This window comes from Aquarana catesbeiana, linkage group LG02 (assembly GCF_042186555.1).
Source record: "Aquarana catesbeiana isolate 2022-GZ linkage group LG02, ASM4218655v1, whole genome shotgun sequence".
Classification (NCBI taxonomy): domain Eukaryota; kingdom Metazoa; phylum Chordata; class Amphibia; order Anura; family Ranidae; genus Aquarana; species Aquarana catesbeiana.
Window position 1 is genome coordinate 309,661,588 of NC_133325.1, and position 21,995 is coordinate 309,683,582.

The following is a 21,995-nucleotide window of genomic DNA, read 5'->3' on the forward strand; positions in this document are numbered from 1 at the left end:
GAGGCACAGGCATAGGCATGAGGCACAGGCATGAGGCACAGGCATGAGGCACAGGCATGAGGCACAGGCATGAGGCAGAGGCATAGGCATGAGGCACAGGCATGAGGCACAGGCATGAGGCACAGGCATGAGGCACAGGCATGAGGCATGAGGCATAGGCATGAGGCATAGGCATGAGGCACAGGCATGAGGCACAGGCATGAGGCACAGGCATGAGGCACAGGCATGAGGCACAGGCATGAGGCACAGGCATGAGGCATAGGCATGCAGATGGACACAGTGAAGCTGCAGATGGGCATTGTTGACCCTCTTTTCCACTTACAGCATTCTCACCCTCGGCTTATACTCGAGTCAATACATTTTCCCATTTTTTTTTTGTGGTAAAAGTAGGTGCCTCGGCTCATATTCGGCTTATATATATTATACTCGAGTATATACGGAACATTGTTCTGAAGAATACAGGACCCCTTCCATCTATGTTATAGACAAGATAACCTAGCTAACGTATGTAGTATGTTTCATGGAAGGACAGTTTGCAAGAGTTTTATCTCCACCATTTGATATTATACTGGAAGACACAAAATAAAAATATCAAAAAAAAAACTATGCCTAGGTCCTTCATAGATGCAGACTGCATGCCAGTAGAGAAGGTATAAAACACTAAACCACCATGAAATGATAGAACACGATGAGTGCATAAAATAATTTTAAAGAGCTATTAGAATCCAGTACACAGAGCCTTTAATTACTGAGCATTTAAACTGTGCAGTACTGAAGTGCAGCCATACACCATGGTGGCTGCACTCCAAAGTAAGAATATATTATCCAGGTGTTAATAGTGAACTCATTAATCACTACATTAAAGGGTTGCCAACTGTCAGCACATATACGAACAGTTTGTAAAATCTGTAATTTTTGCATCTGTCCATTAATGTTCGTTACACACATGCAGTCTGCAAAAATTACGGATTCGTAATTGTACTGACAGTTGGCAACCCTGAAGGGTTGTATGGATTAGTAGAGTGATCAGTTCCTCATTTATAGATAAACTGCCTTATTCAACAAAGTGCTTGTTCACTAGGACAACTCCTAAATGCAGTAACTAATAGCCCCCAATGAGAATTCAATAAAAGATCTTCCAGGGTTTGGTGCCCTCAAGAGTAACTCCTCATTATTGAGTATGGCTCTTTACGTTGCTTCAAACTAAATCTGTTGAGAATTTTAATCTTTTAATGGTAAAAATCCTGCCTAAAAAAATGTTTGCCTATACATTTATTAGCCAGATAACCCCCCTCCCCTGAATGCATGGCAAAGCCTCATTAAGAGTCATGCCCCTGCCCAATGTGAATGTCCTTAGGTCACCAACGTTCCCTCATTGTACAGGGGAATGGTCTCAGCCCCTGGGAACTACAGACACTAGCGTCAGAGAGGCACACAGGGGATGTTTTTCTGGCTAACAAAGTTAATAGCGTTTATGTTGTACTGTCTGTTCTTTGGCAAGACTTGCATTTCTAACAGTGCAGAATGGCCGACGAATCAAGTTTAAAGCATTCCAAACAAGCTATTTCTAGAAATTAGTGAAAACAAAGTTGCAATTTGCAACATCTTCCCGAAAGAAGATAAAACCATACAAGAATAATCAGCATTTATTTCATTTTTGTGAAGGCCTTTAGGGTTACTTTTGGTTCCTTCACCATAACCTCACTGGTCACCTTGTATCATCACTCTCTAAACCCGGCTACACAGAAAGCATGGTTTTACAGCTTTCTATATTGAGAACAAACTCTAGGCCGCAGAGGGCTAAAAGTAGGATTTGCATGGCAGTGTGAGTTCTAAAAATTAAGCCCTCTATTTGCTCCCTTTTAATTTTTTTAATATACCATTGTAAGCATTTTGTTGTAACCATATGATAAGTGCAAAAAAAAAAAAAAACACTTGTTGATCTTGTCAGAAATTTTAAGTCCTCTGCACATTTCCTCAATTATCTTAAAGAGCTCTTCCAGTTCTTACCTTGGACTACAGAATAAGAAGCCTTTATGTTTAAGAGATCTGGGAGTGGGTGTGGTTGAGTAGTTTAGCAAAAGACACTGGACAGGGCTGACACCACCCAGTCCACAAAAATGCTGTGTGTTGTCAGTCCACAACAGGAGTTAAAGTGGTTGTTAAGCCACGATCCCATCTTTACATCATCCCCTCTGTCAGATAAAAAGCTGCATCCTGGTGCCTGTGCTTTATAAAAAAAAAAATTATGATTTCTACCTGTTTTAACAGTGTCTTCCACAGCAATAAGATGACTACAGGCTCTCAGCTCTCCCCGTCTGATATCTTCAGTGGGCGGGGCCGAGAGTCCCCTGCTGACATCAGCCAGGGAAGAGAGGAGCTGAGAGCCTGGAGTTATGTAATCGCTGGGAGTCACTTTTAAAACAGGTAGAAATTGTTGTTTTTTTTTTTTTTTTTATAAAGCACATGCACTAGGACACAGCTTTTTATCTTACAGAGGGGATTGTATACAGATCAGTTAGTTTTTATGCAGTGGGGAGAGGAGCAGATCAGCGCTAGAAAGAGATGACAGGCAGGGAGGGGAAGGGGGAGGAGGGGAGACAGAGGGGAGCTGCAGATAGCTGCATATGACAAAGGCACGTATGCTGACAACAGTGTCGGGGCTCAGCAGCCCTGATATATTGTGGTCAGGGTACAGAGGGGAGAGTAGAAACTGGCAGGATCAGCCAAGTATTTCAGGTGATATAGGGGGCCAAAATATACAGCATAAGCACTGTGCTGTATAACATGCTTTAAAAGAACAGGATCTTTATTTATTTTTTTGGGTTAACAAACACTTTAAGAGCCGAATGCATTACACTTTAAAAGAGAAGTATGGACTTTAAAAATTAATAAAATTATACTCACCTAGGTGGTTGCAGTTTCGAACCAATGCTGCATCGGTCCCTCGCCGGCCCTGCAGTGAGAATTGAGTGATCAAACATGGCTGATCGCTCAGTTCTCCCCCTCCGCTCTGAGTACAAAGTCATGACTGTCAGTCAGTGGCTCTCTGCTATGCCCCTCCAGCGCTCACTGAAGAGCTGGGCTGTGCAGGGGATGGCAGGGACTGCCTCAGGCTCTCAGCAGCTTTCTGAGAGGCTGAACCAGGTGCTGGTCCAGGCACCTGGGTGGAGCCTGACCATATGGTCAGGATCTCTTCACAGCCTGGACCAACTGAGTGATGTCAGCCGACAGCAGACTTTAGCCCGCTGTTGGCTGAAAATGGATCACAGGGGTGCGGAACTAACTGTACTTCTGCGTCCTACAGGAGAAGTATAGACAAAATAGCTTTGGCTATACTTCTCCTTGAAATGAGACATACATTATTCTTTGTATTTGTGATGAAAACGTAAATGTTGCCACCATTAGGAAACTCTCTCTGAGAAATGCCATGCAGCTATCTCTAGGGTACATGTACAGTATATAGACAGTTGCAAACAGACTGCAGGTGATCATCACCATCCAGAAGCAACAAATTAAAGAGGTGAAACTATTTTTTTTTTTTTTAAGGAACAGTTTATGATACACAGTGTTTTGCAAAGCTCTTTAACTTTAATAAAAAATACAACTTTGCAATGTGTTGACAAGCGGTGGTGTGTGCTGCAATGTGTAACAATGCATACATGCTGTATTTTCACGCTCCACACACCACTATTGTGTGAACGGGGCACATAGAGAACAATTTTATACTATATGCTCTTGTGTTGAGCTGGCAGATCAACACAGCTCAATGCCCCTCATGTGAACAGGCCCTAAGGGTGTGCATCTAAATGCTAATTCTACTATTACTGCTACTTAACCAAGCATGAATGTAATAATTCCTACACTATTTCAGAGAGTTCTGAAACAAGATTATGTAGCGACATATGCATCTTTTAACGCACCTTTTAGCTTTTGTTGAACAGACATTAAACAACAAGATCTTACCTCTCCAATGAAGACTATTATAACACAGTCAAGTTTTTCCTCTGGAGACAATTTATCAATCAGGGAATGTAGCGTCTCAGTCAAGTAAGACTTAACTTCCCTCTTTACAGTAGGGATGCCCATTACTATTGACACTAAAGAAAAACAAAAATAGACACAGCTGAACATCAAACAGGTATAAAAAAACATGCATTAATGAAGCTATGTATTCCATTTATTTTTTAAATAACTGGATTTTTGAACCTGAATTTGACTTGTTATCAGCTTTTGGTATGCCCTGAACAGCAGCAAACGCACCGGGAGAGGGACTAGGAGCCAATCAGGTATACTGCATGCAAATATCCTGCATGACAGCAAGAGAGAACAGAAAGGTGAGCTCATCAGACTCCTGTTGCTCTTTCACTGTCCATTCTGCAGGCTGTGGGTGGGCTGTACTCCTCAAAGCGGAACTTTACCCATAACAACTTGATAAATAGTGTGTTGTTGCAAGGAACATCCATTCCACATTAATAGTTATGCTACCAAAATTGGTGTGTGCTGTAAATTGCCTCCAGCATTGATCCTGTTTCTTCTTCTTGCCCGAGGCTGCTATTTTGGTGAAGCCCAGAGCCCCTGGACAGCAGTAAATCATAAAGCAGAACTAAACCCATCAATTTAACGGTTTCAAAAAACAGTTACGTTCCTGGAATGCCAGGATTGTTAACTGTCACATTTGCTTGTGTCCTCATCTAAACTGTTAAACCATCAAATGGCTGGTGTCATAACTGATCAAATGGCAGTTGCAGATCAAAACAGAAGAAGCTTCCTTGGCTGCAAAGAATCAGCTGCTACAAATTCGTCAGTGCCAAAAATGGAAGAGCAACTGAGCATGTGCAGAGCAGGGTGCGACAGTGTATTGCTGGATTTTAACAGGATAGACACTTATTTTTAATGTTCAAATCAAATTATAGACGCTGCGCTATCTGAGATATAAGCATAAATGCTAGTGAATAGTGCTCTTCAATAAAGCGCTAATAATGCCACGCATAAAATATAAATAACGAATGCTATACCAAAGATGTAAAAAATATAAAAAAATGCACACATAGATTGCAATAGCAAATAATAAATGCCTGAAATGGTTATAATAATAAAGTGACAAAGTGCATAAGTGTAATGAGTAACCATAAACCATAAAGAGTCCACAGATTCAGGAATAACCACTGATCCAAAAACTCCAAAGGATTAAATAAAAGTCTGAATAAATAGAACTACAAATAAAAGTGCTCCTGTGCACTGTGCAAAGTTCAAATGGTGTCAAACAACAAGTGCTCCACATTTCATGCGATTCAGAAAATACTGTGAAGGTGATCTAATAGAAAAATGCTGTGTTCTCACTCAGGTGCTTCCCCCTAAGTATTGAAGGCTCACCTTGAAGTGTGTGACCTTGCTATTATGCTTGGTCAATACACGCATTAGAACCACTCCTGGGTTTAGCAGTAGATCTGAGATGCTGGATGGATCACCATTGAGCCTCGATATGTTAATAGAAAAAGGAGGACTTCATGGTATAGTATGTAAAAACAATTTATTAACACAATAAAAAGATCCCACACGTATGGGGACAGGTATGTGTACATGTGGTAGATGAACTACCAGAAACGATCAGCACACCACCCCGTTATCGGCCATTTTTACCCATTGATTTACGCTCGTTGTAGAATGGCGCACTGACGCGCCTGGCTATTGTGAGTACCCTGTGTGGGATCTTTTTACTGTGTTAATAAATTGTTTTTACATACTATACCATGAAGTCCTCCTTTCTCTATTAACATACCGAGGCTCATTGGTGATCCATCCAGCATCTCAGATCTACTGCTGAACCCAGGAGTGGTTCTTTGTAGTTCTATTTATTCAGACTTTTATTTAATCCTTTGGAGTTTTTGGATCAGTGGTTATTCCTGAATCTGTGGACTCTTTATGGTTTATGGTTACTCATTGCACTTATGCACTTTGTCACTTATAACCATTTCAGGCATTTATTATTTGCTATTGCAATCTATGTATGCATTTTTTATATTTTTTACATCTTTAGTATAGCATTCGTTATTTATATTTATATTTTATGCGTGGCATTATTAGCACTTTATTGAAGAACACTATTCACTAGCATTTATGCTTATATCTCAGATAGCGCAGTGTCTATAATTTGATTTGAATATTTTTGCATGGTATATGAGACATGTGTAATGCTTGCTGCTGAATCAAAGAGGATACATTGTTTCTTTATTTAAAGTGGTGGCTCACAGGACGCTATATATTTTATTTTTATGGTTTTACATAGTTATACCTGCAAAAGGGGCCAGCCTGAAGTGATCTAGCAGGACTTCATTTTCTGACTAACATTCCACCTTAACAGCAAAACTAGTGTTATCCAGCTAGCTGTGGATGGACAGAAATCCAAATTGTTTAGGAGGTATGACATCTCTTATATGTATTTCACCTTTGTATTTTCCTGTTTGCCAGTTTTAAAGAACTTATGTGTCAGGTATGTTCACTTTGCCAAGTGAATTTTCTTTTTGTCTAATAAATGAGATAATGCCATGTAGACTTCAATCATCCACTCATGTGTGAGTTTTTTTTTTAAATTTTGGTTGCAACTTTGGATATTCAATGCAAAGAGCGTTTTCACTTTTTAGCTTTCACTCATTCACTAAGTTTGGTCAAAACTCACTTTGGAAAGTACCATGCTCTACTCCTATAGTAAATCAACCCTATTGTATTTTCTTATAGACAAAACTTTTTTTTTTTCTAGATACATTTTTGATGCATGGTAAACACAGAGTTCACACCAAATGTGGCTTTGAAATCGTGCTACTTCAGCACGATTTCAAAGCCACTGCTCAGTGCAATTTTATGTGCGGCTTGCCGACATCTGTGCGACTTGTGCAGGAACCTTTTCATAATCAGTACAAATCGGAGTCACACCGATAAGAACAGATCCATAGCCAGAAATAGAATGCGGCTTGTCATGTGACTTTGATCTGTCAGATCGCATGACAAGTCGCACTGGTGTGAAAGGGGGCTTAAAGTGTTACTAAACCCTCTTTTTTTGTTAATTAAAATAACAAACATGTTATACTTACCTGCACTGTGTAATGGTTTTGCAGAGAGCAGCCCAGATCCCCCTCGCTGGGGCTCCTGGCTCCTCACTCCTGCTGGGTGACCCCACAGCAAGCAGCTTGCTGTGGGACCACCCAAGCAGGTGCGCTCCTGAGCCGCAGCTCTGTGTGTTTATTCACACACGGCGCCGTGGCTCGGCCCCGCACCCTCCATCTCCTAATTGGCTCACTGGCTATGATTGACAGCAGCAGGAGCCAATGGCTTCGGCTGTTGCCAAAAGCCCATCAGGAGTGCGAGTCCCTGAAGAGCCAAGGTTCTCCTGGACATCGCTGGATCAAGAGGGGGCTCAGGTAAGTATTAAGGGGGGCTGCACACAGAAGGTTTTTTACCTTCATGCATAGAATGCATGAAGGTAAAAAACTTGTGCCTTTACAACCACTTGAAAGCTAATCTCCCTAAAAGGGGAAGTTCCGCTTTATGCCCTCCTCCCCTAGAAAAAAAATAGTTTATGGGAATTGAGTGTTACAAACTGCCAACATCCTCCTCTTATACTACATTTGGTACATTCAAATTCTTTTTGGGGAGAAGGTGCCTAGTTTTAATATCAACTTGCTTCCACCTTTCTTTGCCTGTAGCCTTCTGGGAGATTTCAAAGGTCCCAAAAGACAGCAGGACAATTCAAAAGCGCAGTGAGGCTCGCAAATGCGCAGTAGGAAGTAGCCAGCTTCCCACAGTAAACATGTTGGAGCCAGGGACCCGAAGACTGGCGATGAACCGGCCTGGGTAAGGATGCTGCTGGATGCCTGGACAGGTAAGTATCCTTTTATTAAAAGTCAGCAGCTACAGTATTTATACCTGCTGATGTTTAAATTTTTCTCGCTAGGTTGAAGATCCTCCTTAACACTCGCTTCCACAGGCTCCTTTCTTCCGTGTGACCAGTCCCCTGAAGCAGCTTCTCTTCACTGCTCCGGTAGTTGCAACCTCAGGTACAATGCAGTACCAGCAGTTCTGCATTGTAAGTGAGGAAGCCCAGGGCCTGAAGCATTAAAAGAGAGAAGAAAGCACTGGCTGCCGGGGGGAGCAAGATATACAGTAAGTAAAACGTTCTTTTTAATTTCTCCCATAGACAACAAGTTTAGTTGAGTTTTAAGTAAACCAAAACATTAACCAACTTTCCTACATGGGTTAAAGGGTGATTCAGCCAACAAGCATCTAGCTAAATCTGAAATATCTTTTCCATACATTTTAAATTCATTGTTGAGGGTACCAGTAAGATGAGCACCATCATTTCTAAGCCTGCCATTCACAATTACTGTATATACTCTCAACTGTTTCAAAAGTGAAAAATCACTGTAAAATAACTAATTATGAAAAATATGACATAACAGATTTGAATGTAACAAGATTCAATCCATCATTTCCCCTTTATGGCAGGCTTGTAACTCACAGATGGATAGAGCTAGAAATGAGTGCATTTTATTTGGAAGTACCTACCTCCTGTTCTTCCAAGGCCAACCTGCACAGCAGGCTGAAGGCTTCCTTCATGGTTTAATAAATGAGGCATATGGTAGTAAATATTTGGCACTTGTAGTGATTTTCTATTAGTTAAATCTTTGAACAGTTTCTGAGCTTCATCTGAAATGAGAGAAAAAAAAAATATTTTATGCAATAAATATTATTAAAAAAATGGATGTTGCTATTGCCGACCTCTATTTGAAAATGCTGGCTGCCTGACAATCAAAACAAATTTTCAGAAAATTAAGTAAGATCCCCTGATTTGCAATTATTCCAGCCCAATGGAACAAAGTATTGAAGTCCCTGGAACAGCCAGGCCGTAAGCAATTTCAGATGATAGGTCACAGCATTCTGTATATTTCCATTAGCACATTTCCCTTAATGTGAATAGTGGCAATGTTACTGGAAGTTCAAAATATGGCAGTAAGTACAAGTCATGATCATATATTAGAAGACATGTATGTTTTCTCAGGAGGAACAAATGGGCTAGACATAATGAGATTCAACTTAGATCACTTATGTATGGCCACACCTGGGCCTCATCAAATAGCAGGAGTATCAGGCTTTGGGTGGCTCCCAACTCTAAAATTAATCTCAGATTATACTAGTATGTATTCTATAGTGCTTGTTCTGCAGTAAGAGCAGCCAATAAAACAGTGTAAATTGTAAGCGGCATTCTTTCCACCAGCCACCAATATAAAAGGGGCATTCCTCACACCAGCCACCAATGTAAGATAGGAAATCCTCGTACTGGACACCAATCTAAGGGGGCATTTCTTACACTGGCCACCAATTTAAGAGGGCATTCCCCACACCAGTCACTACTGTAAGGGTACAGTCGAACAGGCATTTTGCCATGATGCGAGTCCCAGTGGCAGGAATTCACTGATTTCTGCTGCTAGGTTTGACGGCTGCAAGCGGCTAGCTGTGGCCACCGAGAGCATACAATGTAATGACAGGCTGTCGGTGGCTGCAGCTATTCGTGGCTTATTGCACAGCCAGGGGTAACCGGTCGTGATCGCAGCTGCATACACACAAAGTGCATCCTCTGCAATCACTGCAGGCAATCGCTGGCTCTGCAAACCGTCAATAATAGCTATAGCTGCCGACAGCCAGTCATTATAGTGTAGGGGCTCGGCGGCCACAGCTAGCAGCTCAAAGCTGATTTGTACTGTAGCAATACACTCATGTGAATGTGCCTTAAGTTAGCATTTTTTACACCAGCCACCAATCTAAGAGGGCATTCCTCACACCAGCTACCAAAGTAAAAGAATTCTTCCCACCAGCCACCAATGTAAGAGGTGGCCAAGATATACTTGCTGAACTGCAGTTGCGAAAGTCAGGTTACCATTCTGGAAAAAGCTTTTCCAACTATATTTTGCTAATATATATTTTGTGTGTATAAGGTTCATTAAAGAGGATTCCTCAAAGTGTTGAAAAGAGTAAAGTGTTGTATTTGTCCTAAGTGGGGAGATTTCTCTCCACTTCCTATATGGTCCCATGGATAGTAAGAAAGCAGAATGCCATCAAGTGCACTAGAGAAGAATATGAGCCTTTTAAAGTGGTTGTAAACCCTTTTGTGTGACATTTACCTATAGGTAAGCGTAGAATTAGGCTTACCTATAGGTAGTGGAAATATCTCCTAAACGTGCGCCATTTAGATACTTCACTTGTAGTGTGCCGATGTTGTCATCGGCGCATGTGCTGTGAAGAATCGGACCACCGTGCTGTTTCTACCCCCAGCGTGTGCCTTGACTGACGGCTTTCACGTGCATGTGCGGGAGTGACGTCACGCGGCTCCGGCCAGTCACAGAGCTGGAGTCCGCGGCCCCGGAAGGAAGAGGGGCGAAGATGGACGCGGCCTGCACAGGGGACAGCGCGGGCTTCATTTGCAGGTAAGTGTCATATAATGTCATATAGTGTCATATAATGGGCTAGTATGCGATGCATACTAGCCCATTATGCTTTTAATTTTCAGGCATTGCGGGGAGCAAAAGAGGAAGTAAACCCCATCGGGGTTTACTTCCTCTTTAAAGTGTTACCAAACCCACAACAATAAAATCAGTCTGTATATGCAGTAAAGCATGCTTGTTATACTCACTGTGGAACCTAAGGGGTTAATCCTCTGCATTGTGTAAAAAGGCTGTTTGATGCTGTCTTCTCTGATCCTCCCTTTCTTCTGAAGTCCCCAATCAATCTCCTGATAGTACAGAGTCGTGGGGGGCATTCTGCACATGCTCAATTTGGTGTGTATTACTACAGAGTTTTTTTTTTCCTGGGAGGATGCATGTGATGAGCAGAGCAGAATGAAAACTCCTCCTACAAGCTTTAACCAGACACTGATAGAAGTCACAAGACTGCTATATACTGCTGAGGAGAAAATGTATTTAGCAGTTTATATTTATTAAAATAATTGCATTTCCATGTTCTGTGTACTGTGGGAGACCAGATATAGTGAATGTAAGGTCCTGGGTTTAATAAAAATTTAATAAAGCTTTATTGAGTGAGTTTCCACACACATTTTTGAGCACATGGGAAAGGAAGAAGAACTTTCCCCAGTGGGGTCCTCAATAACAAAATAAGAAAAAAATATAACAGGTGTTTTAAACCCTCCCCATTCTATCCAAAAAGTAAAACACATGTAGCTGGAACTTTGAAAAACTGTAACATTTAATGAATTTGTGTGATTACCAGTGTGTATCTTCTGAACGCTTTTTATTTGTAGCAATAGCCAAAACATAAAAAGAGGTTTTAAAGAATGCATTGAACAGTCTACAGAGAGCCTCTCCTATATGTCACATACAAAATCAGTTGCCTGTACATAACATGACATGTGCAGAGACATGCAGTCTCCAGCCAGCATACTCTGCGGAGTCTGCAGGCACATAGCAGCCCCATTCTCTTTATCATCTCCAAACATCTCTCTCCCCCCTTAATATACACAATAAAAATGTAGAACACTGAAAGGAACACAAGACCGCACTGTACACTGGAAAGTAATGTATTCGCTAAATAAAAATGAGAAATATGTATTTCTAACACACATTTTGTTTAAAAGGATGTATACTCTCTTCATCATTTATTTAGCTATAACATGTAAATACGACTGCCCTTAAACGGTTCTTCAGCCTTTGTACAAAAAAATTAAAAGTCAGCAGCTACAAATACTGTAAATTTTAATAAAAGCACATTTACCTGTCCAGGGATCCCGCGCTGTGCTCACCCGAACCGCTTCTTCGCTGGTCTTTGGGACCCCAACATGTTTACTGTTGGCAGCCGGCTATAACTCCTTGCGGCTTCACAGTCAGCTGCCCACTACGCATCCGCGATGCGCGACTGTGCTTTGTGAATACTCCCACTTTCTCAGACCTGTGACATGTGACGTGGCGGTTGCAGGCAGGGGGAGAACTTCCAGTGGAACAACCAAAAGTGGAAGGGGGTAGCTGTCAAAACCAGGTACCTGCTTCCCCCCCAAAAAAGTGCCAAAATTAAAAGAGCTGGGGGGAGATGAAGGGTATAAACTGGAACTGTCCCATTAGGAACAAGTTCTGCTTTAAGCTAATCAGATCTTATCAATACATGCTAATGTTTAAGAAAAACAAATATTATTTTGTTATTTACTTTGTAATTGTATATGTACATGGAAGTGGCCATGTTTGTTTACCACACACACACACACACACACACACACACTGGTTCTGCTCCCTGCTTTGCCGTTCTACACAATAGTTGTACTTTACTACTTTTTACAATGAAAGCCTATGAGTTGGACAACCCGTTGAAAATAAGAGAGAGAGAGAGAGAGAGAGAGAGAGAGAGAGAGAATGAGGGAGAGGGGGTGAGAGAGGGAGAGGGGGTGAGAGAGGGAGAGGGGTTGAGAGAGAGAGAGAGAGAGAGAGAGAGAGAGAGAGAGAAGACGAGAGAGAGAGAGAGAGAGAGAGAGAGAGAGGGTGGGTGGAAGAGGGGTAAGAGAGGGGGATGAGAGAGAGAGAGAGAGAGAGAGAGAGAGAGAGAGGGAATGAGGGAGAGGGGGTGAGAGAGGGAGAGGGGGTGAGAGAGGGAGAGGGGTTGAGAGAGAGAGAGGGGGAGAGAGAGAGAGAGAGAGAGAGAGAGAGAGAGAGAGAGAGAGAGAGAGAGAGTGGGTGGAAGAGGGGTAAGAGAGGGGGATGAGAGAGAGAGAGAGAGGGAATGAGGGAGAGGGGGTGAGAGAGGGAGAGGGGGTGAGAGAGGGAGAGGGGTTGAGAGAGAGAGAGAGAGAGAGAGAGAGAGAGAGAGAGAGAGAGAGAGAGAGAGAGAGAGAGAGAGAGGGTGGGTGGAAGAGGGGTAAGAGAGGGGGATGAGAGAGAGAGAGAGAGAGAGAGAGGAGACAAGAGAGAAAGAGAGAGAGAGAGGGTGGAAGAGGGGTAAGAGAGGGGGATGAGAGAGAGAGAGAGAGAGAGAGAGAGAGAGAGAGAGAGAGAGAGAGAGAGCGCGCAAGGGGGGTTGAGAGGGGAGTGAGAGAGAAGAGGTGAGAGAGGGGAAGTGTGAAAGAGAGGGGGATAGAGAGGGAAAGAGGGGGGCAAGAAAGAGGGGGAGAAAGGAGTGTGAGAGAGAGGGGGATGAGAGAGAATGAGAGAGGCGTAAAAGTTGGGCAAGGGAAGTGGGTGGGGGGGCGAAAAAGAAGGGAATGAGACAGGGGGATGAGAGAGAGATGAGGAGCAGAGGGGGTTGAGAGGGGGGTGAGAGAGAGAGGGGGATGAGAGGGGTGAAAGGGGGTAGAGAGGGAGGTGAGAAGGAGAAGGGGGGTGAGAGAGAGGGGTGAAAGAGGGGAGGAGGGTGTCTGCAATCCCTCCCTCCTGTGTTCCCCTGTCTTACACACATCCATAAAACTCCCTCCTCTTAACACAGGGCCTCTGCTGTACATCCTGCAGTTTCTTATCACTTCCTCCTCACTTCCGGGCCCATGAGACCCATGAGAGATCTGTAGAAAAATGAGCTCCTGGGGAGCCAGTCAGAAGCCTTCCTCATTGAATGATCACTTTGACAGCCAATTGCAGTGAGCATTCAGTTTAACACATGTAAACCAAAACAAAAGTAATACAGTAGCTGTACTGTATTCCTGAGAGTGGAATGTTTATTGTGTGCACAGGGAGTTCACTCTTAATTTACCAGGACATGCTCTTATTTTGCTACTTAACCCATTAATTTCAACCTGTATAAGCACTATTTAACAGGGTCATTCCCTGTTCCATGTTTCTATTTTAAATTATTTGTTGGAAAACAAAAAATATTATAAAGCACATATATACATTATTATCTTTAAGGATTTACTGTTAAAATATGTGGTTTAGGGTATATCTGTTTTATTTTTACATCGGTAAGAACTTTAAATTACTGATGCATTATGAGAAAAATGAAATCTATGCAAAAAAAATATTTCTTTTGTAAATAACTTTAACATGCTTTGTACCAAAAATGTAATTTTAATGCTGCAGTAAATAGAACAAGCAGCAGAATAAAATGTATGTTTTCCCCACAGTAATAGTACTTGTGTTCAAAATATTACTGATCAAACTTGAAAAATAATTTTTTTTTACTCTTTTTTTTCCCCCCCCCCCTTAAAATGCAAACAAATTAAAACATTCTCGGAGGACTTTAGGCCCACAAGAAAGCCCTGTTTGTCCCCCCAAAAACTATATATGTATCAATTCTTTATCACGAGTAATTAAAAATGAATAGGCTCATGAAATAAACACATAGCAGAAATGTGAAAATATGGTCTGGTCCATAGGGGGTAAACAAGTGTGAGAGCTGTAATGATTAACCACTAAGCCACCGCCCACCGTCATATGACGGCGGGACGAGGCTTCTCTTATTCTGGGCGGACGTCATATGACGTGATCGCCCTCCCGAGCCGCTAGGGGGCGCGTGCGCGCGCCCGCTGCGTCACTCGGGACCCGGTGCGCGTGCCCGGCGGCCGCGATGTCCGCCGGGCACCCGCGATTGCCGGGTAACAGAGCAGGACCGTGGATCTGTGCATGTAAACACAGATCCACGTCCTGTCAGAGAGGAGAGGAGACCGATGGCGTGTCCCTTGTACATAGGGACACTGATCGGTCACCTCCCCCAGTCAGTCCCCTCCCCCCACAGTTACAATCACCTCCCTAGGTCATACATTACCCCTCGATCACCCCCTAGTGGTTAACCCCTTCCCTGCCAGTCACATTTACACAGTAATCAATGCAATTTTATAGCACGGATCGCTGTATAAATGTGAATGGTCCCAAAAATGTGTCAAAAGTGTCCGATGTGTCCGCCGCAATATCGCAGTCACAATAAAAATTGCAGATCACCGCCATTACTAGTAAAAAATAAATAAATAAATATGCTATAAATCTATCCCCTATTTTGTAGACGCTATAATTTTTGCGCAAACCAATCAATATACGCTTATCGTGATTTTTTTTAACCAAAAATATGTAGAAGAATACGTATCGGCCTAAACTGAGGAAAAAATTTGTTAAAAAAAAAAAAAAAAATTGGATATTTATTATAGCAAAAAGTAAAAAATATTGTGTTTTTTCAAAATTGTCCCTCTTCTTTTGTTTATAGCGCAAAAAGTAAAAACCGCAGAGGTGATCAAATACCACCAAAAGAAAGCTCTATTTATGGGGGAAAAAATTATAAAAATTTCATTAGGGTGCAGTGTAGCATGACCGCGCAATTGTCATTCAAAATGCGACAGCGCTGAAAACTGAAAAATGGCTTGGGCAGGAAGGGGGTGAAAGTGCACAGTATTGAGGTGGTTAAAGGCAAATATAGTGTGTTTTTGCAAGCACATATTTTAAGTTATTTTAGTGTTAAAAGCTGAACTCTAGGCACTACCCCCCCCCCACACACACACACACAAACACTGATTGCTGCATTATTATATAATTTAAAAAAAAATGTGGAAGATCCGAATCTTCCATCTTCACTGCAGAGAAGGAGGGTTCTTCTTTGGGTGACATGGACACTGGACTGTCCAGTTGTGGGGTCCTCTCAGATTCCAGAAGGTTGCACAGCGTGATGATTATAAAGAGGCAACTGGTAAGCACAGGCACAGACTGCAGCACTGGATCACCAGTCACCACTCCAGGAAGCAGTGCTGGCGAGGGACAAGGATGGTGGAATTAAGGAAGTAGAAAAGCCAGAAGGTATTTTTTTTAAGCTGGTGGTTGGCGTTTGGGTGGGATTGGGTAAGAGAGAGAAGCTTTATCTTTTGTTGATGGGCCTTTGTTTTAAAGTGAAATTCTATGTGACTAACATTTTGTATTAATATTAATGTTAATATTTTTGGTAATAATTATAGAGATTTGTAGATTAGCCATCAGTGGCATTTCCCAGTGACTTAGTGCTATAAGGATGTTTACGGGTGCAATGTCAGGCTCCTGCATACTCTCCCTCCTCAGTACTGGCTTTCAGTTATAAATGGCTGGGCATCCATCTCCACGCGGCAGGTGTTTAGTGAGGGACGGAGGCAGGGGTAGACTGACCCATTGGGTCATGGAGTCCAGGTATGGTGGTGGGGAGCGGGCAGAGAAGGCCTCAGAGTGAAGGCAGGATGACAGCACCCAGCTCTGAGTACCATCTCCACACGGCGAGTGGGCAGCCTCACAGACAGAGGCTGCGGGGAAGGTGAGCAGCAAGGGCGGCCCGGAGGATAAGCTCACAGGTGGCTCGGAAGATGAGGACGTGCAGGAGGCACAGGCAGTAAGGGGCTGCTACTCGGGACAGTCCGGCTATCACACTAAATGGATCTGCTGGAAGGAGTGCAGCACAGCACCCCCATCGTCATCAGAATAAGAACGGGCCCTGCCTGCTGATGGTCATTATCCAGTTAAAGACCGCCCACTGCATATATACTGCAGCTCTACCTGTACATTGTTTCATGCAATAGATAGTGTGGGCGCGCTCCCATTGCACGGAGGAGGAGCTGATACGTGTGTCCGGCAGACCCAATGATTTATTTTAGCACTGATCACTGTATTGGTGTCACTGGTCCCCAAAAAGTGTCACTTGGGGGGTAGTGCCTAGAGTTCAGCTTTTAACACTAAAATAACTTAAAATATGTGCTTGCAAAAACACACTATATTTGCCTTTAATCATTACAGCTCTCACACTTGTTTACCCCCTATGGACCAGACCATATTTTCACATTTCTGCTATGTGTTTATTTCATGAGCCTATTCATTTTTTAATTACTCATGATAAAGAATTGATACATATATTGTTTTTGGGAGACAAACAGGGCTTTCTTGTGGCCCTAAAGTTCTCCGAGAATGTTTTAATTTATTTGCATTTTAAGGGGGGAAAAAAAAAAAAAGTTAAAAAAAATGTATTTTTCAAGTTTGATCAGTAATATTTTGAACACAAGTACCATTACTGTGGGGAAAACATACATTTTATTCTGCTGCTTGTTCTATTTACTGCAGCATTAAAATTACATTTTTGGTACAAAGCATGTTAAAGTTATTTACAAAAGAATTTTTTTTTTGCATAGATTTCATTTTTCTCATAATGCATCAGTAATTTAAAGTTCTTACCGATTTTAAAATAAAACAGATATACTCTAAACCACATATTTTTAACAGTAAATCCTCAAAGATAATAATGTATATATGTGCTTTATAATATTTCTTGTTTTCCAACAAATAATTTAAAATAGAAACATGGAACAGGGAATGACGCTGTTAAATAGTGCTTAGCCTTATACAGGTTGAAATTGATGGGTTAAGTAGCAAAATAAGAGCATGTCCTGGTAAATTAAGGCTGCTTTCACACTGGGGCGGTAGGGGGCGTCGGTGGTAAAACAGCGCTATTTTACCGCGGTATTCGGCCGCTAGCGGTGCGGTTTTAACCCCCCGCTGGCGGCCGAAAAAGGGTTAAAACCACTCGTATAGCGCGGCTATAGCCGCGGTATTGCCGCGGTATTGCCGCGCTGTCCCATTGATTTCAATGGGCAGGAGCGGTTTAGGAGCGGTGAATACACCGCTCCTTCACTGCTCCAAAGATGCGGCTTGCAGGAGATTTTTTCTTCTCCTGCCAGCGCACCGCTTCAGTGTGAAAGCCCTCGGGCTTTCACACTGAACAAACAGCGGAGGCTGTTTTGGGGCGGTTTGCAGGCGGTATTTTTAGCGCAATAACGCCTGCAAACTGCCCCAGTGTGAAAGGGGTTTAATGCCCTGTACACACGGTCGGATTTTCCGATGGAAAATGTCGGAGTGTGTTGTCGGAAATTCCGACCGTGTGTGGGCTCCATCGGACATTTTCCATCGGATTTTCCGACACACAAAGTTGGAGAGCAGGAGATAAAATTTTCCGACAACAAAATCCGATCGCGTCAATTCCGACCGTGTGTGGCCTGTTCCGACGCACAAAGTGTCACGCATGCTCAGAAGAAATTCCAAGACGGAACAGCTCGTTCTGGTAAACTTAGCGTTCGCAATGGATACAGCACTTTCGTCACGCTGCAATGTTAAAAATGGTTTAATACAGCGCACTCTCTTCTTCTTTATAATGCGACAAGAATTAAGTCGTTTTGCTGCTCGTATTCACACACACTTCTCACAAAGTTTTATTTTTGTTTTTTTATTGGGATTCCCTGAATATATTGTTATTAGTTGTCACATCTGACAGAATTTGTTTTTTTTTTTATTTAATTTTTTTTGGGATTTTAAGCCTTTTTTTTTATTTAATGTTTGGATTTTTTCAAAGGCTGATCTTTGTTCAATGTTATTTTTATTTTTACTCCAGAATATTTTTGGGTGTGTTTTGTGTGTCAAGTTACCCCAACACCATTGATATCTTTTATTATTTAATCTCCAGGAGATTGTTTGGTGTTGGTGTCCCTTGTTCATTTCACATTGTATATTTGAAATGTACCTGAATCCTCACAAAAAAACTGTCCTTTTTGAAGTAAAACACATAGGAGAGTATAATTCAAAACAAAAATCCTTTATTAAGGGATCAGAAACAAAGAGGAAGGCAACACTGGCTCAACATGAGAAATTAGCGAAGCCTGGGACCCCCACGGCAGACATCAATTCTTGAACATCAAAATTGGTGGCCTGAGGAGTCCATATGTAAGGGAGGGCAGTCTGGTCCAGAATTCGCAGAGATCAAGATAGCAGCAGATGACATCTGTGTCCCCAGGCTGTGGTACCACAAGAGGCTGCATTTTTTGGCCAACCAGACTGGATCCAGGGTCCTCACTTTCTGGTCTTCCTTTCACGCTTCCTTCCGGGCTGTGGCTGTGCAGTTGGAGATGTGGCAGGAGGAGGAGTAGGACCTGGAGGAGGACTGGGAGGACCTGGAGGAGAGGGAGGACGAGGAGGAGGACCTGCAGGAGGAGGAGGAGGACCATCGCAAAGGTGTGTCTGAGCTGTCATTTGGCCCCTCATACCTTTGTTAAGAGCCTCCAATATGAGCGCCTCACACATGACTTGTTGTCCCTCCTCCATCCTCTGCATTTTATAGGCAATGACGGCAGCAATGTCCTCCTCCACGGTCTGTCGTGCTCCCAGGACCTCTGTAGCCCTCCAAAAGAGTCCTCCGGTAGCCTCCTGTAGGACACTCCTCCTACTGCCACTTTCTCTTTTCAGGGGGGGTGGAGGGACCTGCAGATCAGCCAGCCGGCTCGGCCCGGCCACCTCCTGGCTGAGACTTCCCTGTGTATGAAAAAGGGACATGGTTGTAATGTTTTGCTTCATCAATCACAATCCTAAATTAGTACTCCAAACTAACATCTAGTTAACATCATTGATTGGACAAGCAGAAATATTTAGAGGAGTGCTATACCTGGCTCAATCTGGGCTCCTCCACATGTGGCCTGGAAGGCCCAGGTTGGGCGTCAGAAGCCTCAGCCGGGGGGGAAGGAAGCGTGGAAGGAAGACAGGAGAGGGATGGCCTGGGTTCAGTCTGGCTTGCCAGAAAATGCAGCCTGTCGTAGTACAACATCCTGGGGACATAGATGTCATCTGCTGCTCCGGATCTCTGTGAATCCAGGACTTTCTTGCGCTCCCTTAGATATGTGCTCCTCAGGCCACCAGTGAAGATCTTTAAATAGGTGATGTCTGCCGTGGGGATCACCTGCTTCACAATTTCACACAATTGCACCAGTGCTGCCTTCCTCTTTGCTTGGTTCTTGAAATGGGGGTGTTTAATCTCCCACAGACAGGGCAGCTCCCTTAAGATATCTATGAATACTGACATGAAGTCATTGTCTTTCACTAAGATATCCATGTTCACTGCAAGACACGACACAAGACAAAGCCTAATGTCAGACAAAACTCTCCTAATCTTGTTACAATATAGGCTTCAATGTAGAAGCAGTATAGGCACAAGTTTGTCTCTTACCTTCGTTCTTATGATCGGCGCGTCCAATGCTCCTTCCTCCGCTCACAGATCGTACGTAATACGCACGCGTGTTACGCTTTATACACACTGCGCATGCGTGTAACTCCGCCCGCCCCTGACGTTCTTTCTAGTCTATTCCCCGCCCCTTTTCGTTCGGCGCAGTGGGTGAAGAGCACATGGTGGAGTCAGAGCAGGTGTGTGCTAATTATAGCAACGAGGAGGAGGAGGAGGAAAGCCTGGATCCGGACACGTCCCGATCCAGAAGGAGACGTTTTAAGGCCACAAATATGTCCTTTGGGGAGATGTTGGAGATGGTCAACATCATGAAGAAGTCCGACTATGACGGAATGTATGGGCCTTACCCCAACCCCAACATCAGAAAGGCAAAGATCATGGCGAAAGTGGTCAAAAGCCTTCACAAGAATTTCGGGGTACGACGATCGAAAGATCAGCTTAGGAAGCGGTGGTCGGACCTGAAGTTAAGAGAGCCAGAGCAGTACCAAAAGATCCGGAGAGTGCTGCAAAAAAGTAAGTAGTTGTGCTGTGTTCCTATTCTTTCTGTCTTCATTGCGTTCGTGCTGCTCCATATGCTTTTCTTAATTGTACAGTTTAAAAGGGCAACTTTAATGTTCATGGGCCCATTATTCGTTGGTATCAAACATTTTTCTTTTGGCCTCTAAAACACCATTGTTTAGGCCATATGCATTTTCCCACATTTTTTTTGGGCCTACTTGGATGCCAAATAGTTGTTTGTGTAGATGAGTTTGTTACTAGAATGAAATGCAAACTAGATTCTGTGTAAGGAGAGGACACTCAGCAGCTGTTTTCACATCTGGACACTGGAGCACTAGTGTGGGACACAAGAACACTATTTTTATTAGGGGGCCACACAGGTGCTCCAGTGTATACTATAGGGGGGTCTCCATCTGTGAAGCTTGTACTAAACAGGTAAAGTATTGCAGCTTGACAAAGGCCAATAAAAAAAATACATCTTGGAACTCGGCTAAAATAGACAATTGTAACCCACTTCCAAGCAATGTTTCCTATTTCTAGTTCTGCCATCAAATATCTGTGTGTTAATTATACCATTTTTGTTTTACATAGGGGAGAAAAGACTAGGAGGACACCCCTCATCCGAGGAGACCATAGACCCTCCACCTCTGGAAGAAGGGGAACTAACACCAACACAAGAAGTGCAGGAGGAAGAAGAAGATGTGGTGGAGATTGGCACCACAACAGGTGAGTGTCTGCGACCACAGGCTCAGGTAAAAGAGATGGATGGTGGCAGATTTTTGAGACCTGTTTTTGTTTTCTTTCTCTCTTTTTAGGTGATCATGATGTTGTGGATCCAGAACGCTTCACATCAGAAAGTGCCCAGATCCTGATCGGGGAGATCATGGGGTGTAATGTCGAACTGCAAAACATACAGCAAAAAATCAATGATGTTATTAAAAAAATAATAACATCATTGATGTTTTGGGGGAATTTAAAACCCCACAAAATCACTTTTTGGATTGTGGTCCAATCTTTTAAATTTTTTTGCAATGTTTTGAAAAGCCAAATTTGGAGGATGCACACAGTGTGCCAACATGTGCTATCTGCCATCACGGGAGATCAATGGACGCGTTTTGGGGGTGCAACCCCTTCCTCAATTATAAAGTAGCGTTGAGGAAGGGCTTGCTCCCCCAAAACACGTCCCTTGATCCCCCCTGATGGCAGATAGCACATGTTGACATTCGTAAATTGGTGTGCATCTTCCAAATTTGGCTTTTCCAGGGGTGATTTCCCCCCATCTGAACGCTATATCAAACCCAGTTCCTAAATACTGATGTCTGATATAGCCTTCAGGTTTTACCTAATGTGAACTTTGTAAGTTCAAGTTTTTTGGCTTTCTTGTTGGTTTTACACAGGCCTGTTTTATCTGAAATGGACATTTCGATTTTTGATAATGCTACTGCAAAAATTGTTATACAACAAACATGTTGGTTTGTTTTAAAAACCTTTGGTAAATGCACATGTGATTGTGCAGGTATAAA

General features: G+C 42.9%; 1 protein-coding gene across 3 annotated transcripts in view; it reads right to left on the bottom strand.

Moving 5' to 3' along the window:
• Window positions 1-21,995, bottom strand: part of MGAT4A (alpha-1,3-mannosyl-glycoprotein 4-beta-N-acetylglucosaminyltransferase A) — a 159,465-nt gene that overhangs the window by 57,256 nt on the left and 80,214 nt on the right. For all 3 annotated transcript variants that reach the window (XM_073614667.1, XM_073614666.1, XM_073614668.1), the window contains 2 exons: window positions 8,563-8,703; window positions 3,967-4,100 (listed from right to left, as the gene is read on the bottom strand). In XM_073614667.1, the coding sequence (XP_073470768.1) occupies window positions 3,967-4,100; window positions 8,563-8,632 (204 nt within the window). In that variant the 5' untranslated portion in view covers window positions 8,633-8,703. The remainder of the gene's footprint in view (window positions 1-3,966; window positions 4,101-8,562; window positions 8,704-21,995) is intronic.